This window comes from Mandrillus leucophaeus, unplaced genomic scaffold, assembly GCF_000951045.1.
Source record: "Mandrillus leucophaeus isolate KB7577 unplaced genomic scaffold, Mleu.le_1.0 Scaffold46, whole genome shotgun sequence".
NCBI lineage: Eukaryota > Metazoa > Chordata > Mammalia > Primates > Cercopithecidae > Mandrillus > Mandrillus leucophaeus.
In genome coordinates this window covers 2632038-2634919 of record NW_012104920.1, presented here as the reverse complement: position 1 = coordinate 2634919, position 2882 = coordinate 2632038, and the positions used below count along the sequence as shown (strand labels likewise).

At 55.7% G+C, this 2882-nt stretch overlaps 1 protein-coding gene across 4 annotated transcripts in view; it reads left to right on the top strand.

The window, feature by feature from the left end:
* The first annotated feature begins 309 nt into the window (after positions 1-309).
* The window catches only part of FAM64A (family with sequence similarity 64, member A), a 6845-nt gene continuing 4272 nt past the window's right edge, over positions 310-2882 (top strand). For all 4 annotated transcript variants that reach the window (XM_011994656.1, XM_011994658.1, XM_011994657.1 and 1 more), the window contains exons 1-2: positions 310-383; positions 789-1117. In XM_011994656.1, the coding sequence (XP_011850046.1) occupies positions 824-1117 (294 nt within the window). In that variant the 5' untranslated portion in view covers positions 310-383; positions 789-823. The remainder of the gene's footprint in view (positions 384-788; positions 1118-2882) is intronic.

The window sequence follows — 2882 nt, the reverse complement described above, 5'->3', positions numbered from 1 at the left end:
AGGACCTCCGCCTCCACCCCATGGATCAGAGCAGCCTCAACCCTGTGCGCGCTCCAGGGAGGGGACCCGGCGTGCGATGCGCGGGGGCTGGGCGGGCAAGGGCGGTGGCCCGGGCGGGACGCATAATACAAAGCCCGGAGCCACGAGGCTGGCGGCCGGGAGGGGGCCGGAGAGATGAATGGGGACGGCCGGGCCAATCCGAGCGCAGCATTTACAGCCGCGACAGAGAAAGCCAATCGGATCCCTGGGGCGGGGCGGGGGCGGGGACAGAACCAATCAGCTGTGAGGACGGGGCCTGGGGCGGAGCCGCGCAGAGTTTCAAACCGGCTGTGGTGGGCGAGGAGCAGCTGTGCTCGGGGTGTGATCGGCGTTGGTGCTGTCGGGTGAGTGCGGGCGGGGCACAACAAATTTTGCTCTTGTTGCCTGGGTGGGTGCAATGGCGCGATCTCGGCTCAAAACAATTTTTTTTGTTCAGAGGGGAGGGCATCAGGTTCGGACACGCACGGCCTGTGGAGGCGTCTGGGTACTACAAGCGTCAGATCAAAATCGGTGCTTCTGGTGGGAAGGCCGGGATCTGCGTGGGGGCGCCAGAAATGCTGCTGACCCGAGACCTCTCTTCCAGGAAGCATCCTCCTTCCCGCACCCACACTTGCCAACTCGCCCGCTCCCCGCCCGCCCTCGCCACCCCGCTGCATCCCATCTCTTCCCCTGTGTCCAGGGTCTCTGTGGGGCCTGGAAATGGGGATGGGGAATGCCTTGCTGACCTGCTTTTTTGCCCTCCTCCCCAGGGTCTAGTGGACAGAGAAGACTCTTGGCCAGACAAATGGCTTCTCGGTGGCAGAGCATGGGGACCTCTGTGCGCCGGAGATCTCTCCGGCACCAGGAGCAGCTGGAGGACAGCAAGGAGCTGCAGCCTGTGGCCAGCCATCAGGAGACCTCTGCAGGGGCCCTGGGGTCTCTGTGCAGGCAGTTCCAAAGGAGGCTGCCCCTGAGAGCCGTCAACCTCAACCTCTGCACAGGCTCCTCCTGGAAACGCCTGGAAACCCCAGAGCCAGGTCAGCAGGGCCTCCAGGCTGCAGCTCGCTCAGCTAAGAGCGCTTTGGGTGCCATGTCCCAGGTAATACTGACAATACTAACCATCTTTTTTATGGAGTGTTTCCTTGGTGCCAGACAGTTCCTGCCCTCAAAGAGCCTGAAGAATATAGACTCCAAGAAGACAGGGATTTTGGTTAGTTCACTGCTGTTTCCCCTGCACCCCAAATAGTTCCCGGCACATATAGGCGCTCAACAAATAGTTGAATGAGTTAATGAAAACATGTCTTGGAAGAAACAGATGCTCACAATACCAGGTGATAAGAGCTGTACGTGATAGGAAATTGCAAGCAAGTGGCCAATCGCGAGGGCTCGCCAAACACAAACTTAGCCGGTGAAGGCTTCCTAGAGGAGATGATTCCAGAGTTCACCCAGGGAAGCAAAGATCAAGGGGTATTTAGGGTAGGAGAAATAGTGCAAATCCAGAGCCCCTCAGGTCCAAGCCTAGAGCTGAGGGAAAGCAAGGTGTACTGCCAACTCAGCCGTGTACCCCTGAGGACAGCCAGAATTGCAGTCTGGGTATGAGCAGAGGACAGAGAGCAAGGTAGAGCCGGGAGAAAGGACATGAAGGAGCTTAGACTCTCCCAGGAATGATCAGGAGTCTGGAGGATTCTAAACAGTGGAAAGTCTGGTCTCATTAGCATATTAGAATTTGTCCTTTATCTACGTGATGGAGAATGGAATAGAAGCAGAGGTGCTCCGGAAGGAGACTAAGGATCTGGACTTGCAGGGGATAAACTTCCGGAGCTGCTGAGAAGGTCAGTTAGAGGGGATTTGCTGTCAAATGAGAGGTGCTGGCAGGAAGATGTCCTTATATTGGATGTAAGCGTCTATGGGCCCTTCAATCGATGCATCTTTAAACCCAGAGCTGGAGGTGTAGATGTGTCACTTAGAAAGGACAGAAGCCATTAGGATGAACGGATCTCCAGAGAGAGGACTGGGGGCTGCAGAGGTTTCTCCTTGGTGTCTCACTGGGAATTCTGAAGACAAGAGAATTCTCCAGAAAGAGGATGGCGCTTTCTGGACCCTCTGCAGAGAGTTCTCTCAGCCAAATGTTAGTCCTTATTTGGAAGAACTTTTGGATTGTTTTTGCCACCCTCAGGGATCAGAGAAATGAAATGAATTTGTCCAAGGTCACGTAACTCATCAGATTTAACCTGGGCTGGGCTCCAACCCCTGGGCTCTGGCTTGCCAAGGCAAAGACAGTCGAGCTGATGAAGAAGAGCCTTCACAGCCGTCACCCAGCTGGTGTGAAAGGCCCAAGAGTTGGGGCTTGGTCCTATGTGCAACAAGAAGCCATAGAAGGGTTTCGAGCAGTTGAGTGTCACAGTCAGAACTGCCCTTTAGAAGGATCACTATGAACCACTGTGGAGGGTGGATAGAGTGAGTGAGACCCGAGGCAGGAAGACAGGCGCTCTCCTGGTGTGCAGGGGGTGCTGGGCGGGGGAGCCTGCTATACTCTGGACCCTCTCCTTCAGTCCCGGGGTCAATCTGTGTCTGGAAAGAGAGTTTGGACTTAGACAAACAGGCTCCAGGCACCAGGGGGGTCCTCCTGTTGCTGACTGCTGCTGTCATGTCCAGGAGCTCTGAGCTGGGTCCCTGCCGTGGACTCATTCCACGAGCAGTCATTCACATCCTTCACCCTGCAGACTAAACTAGCCTGTATTTACAGGACACTTGGTGGGTCTAGGGATCGCTGGTAGGGTCTGGAGACCAGGGTAGTTCACCCTTGGGCTTTTTGTTGTTGCTTGTTTGTTTTTGAGACAGTGTCTCACTCAGTCACCCAGGCT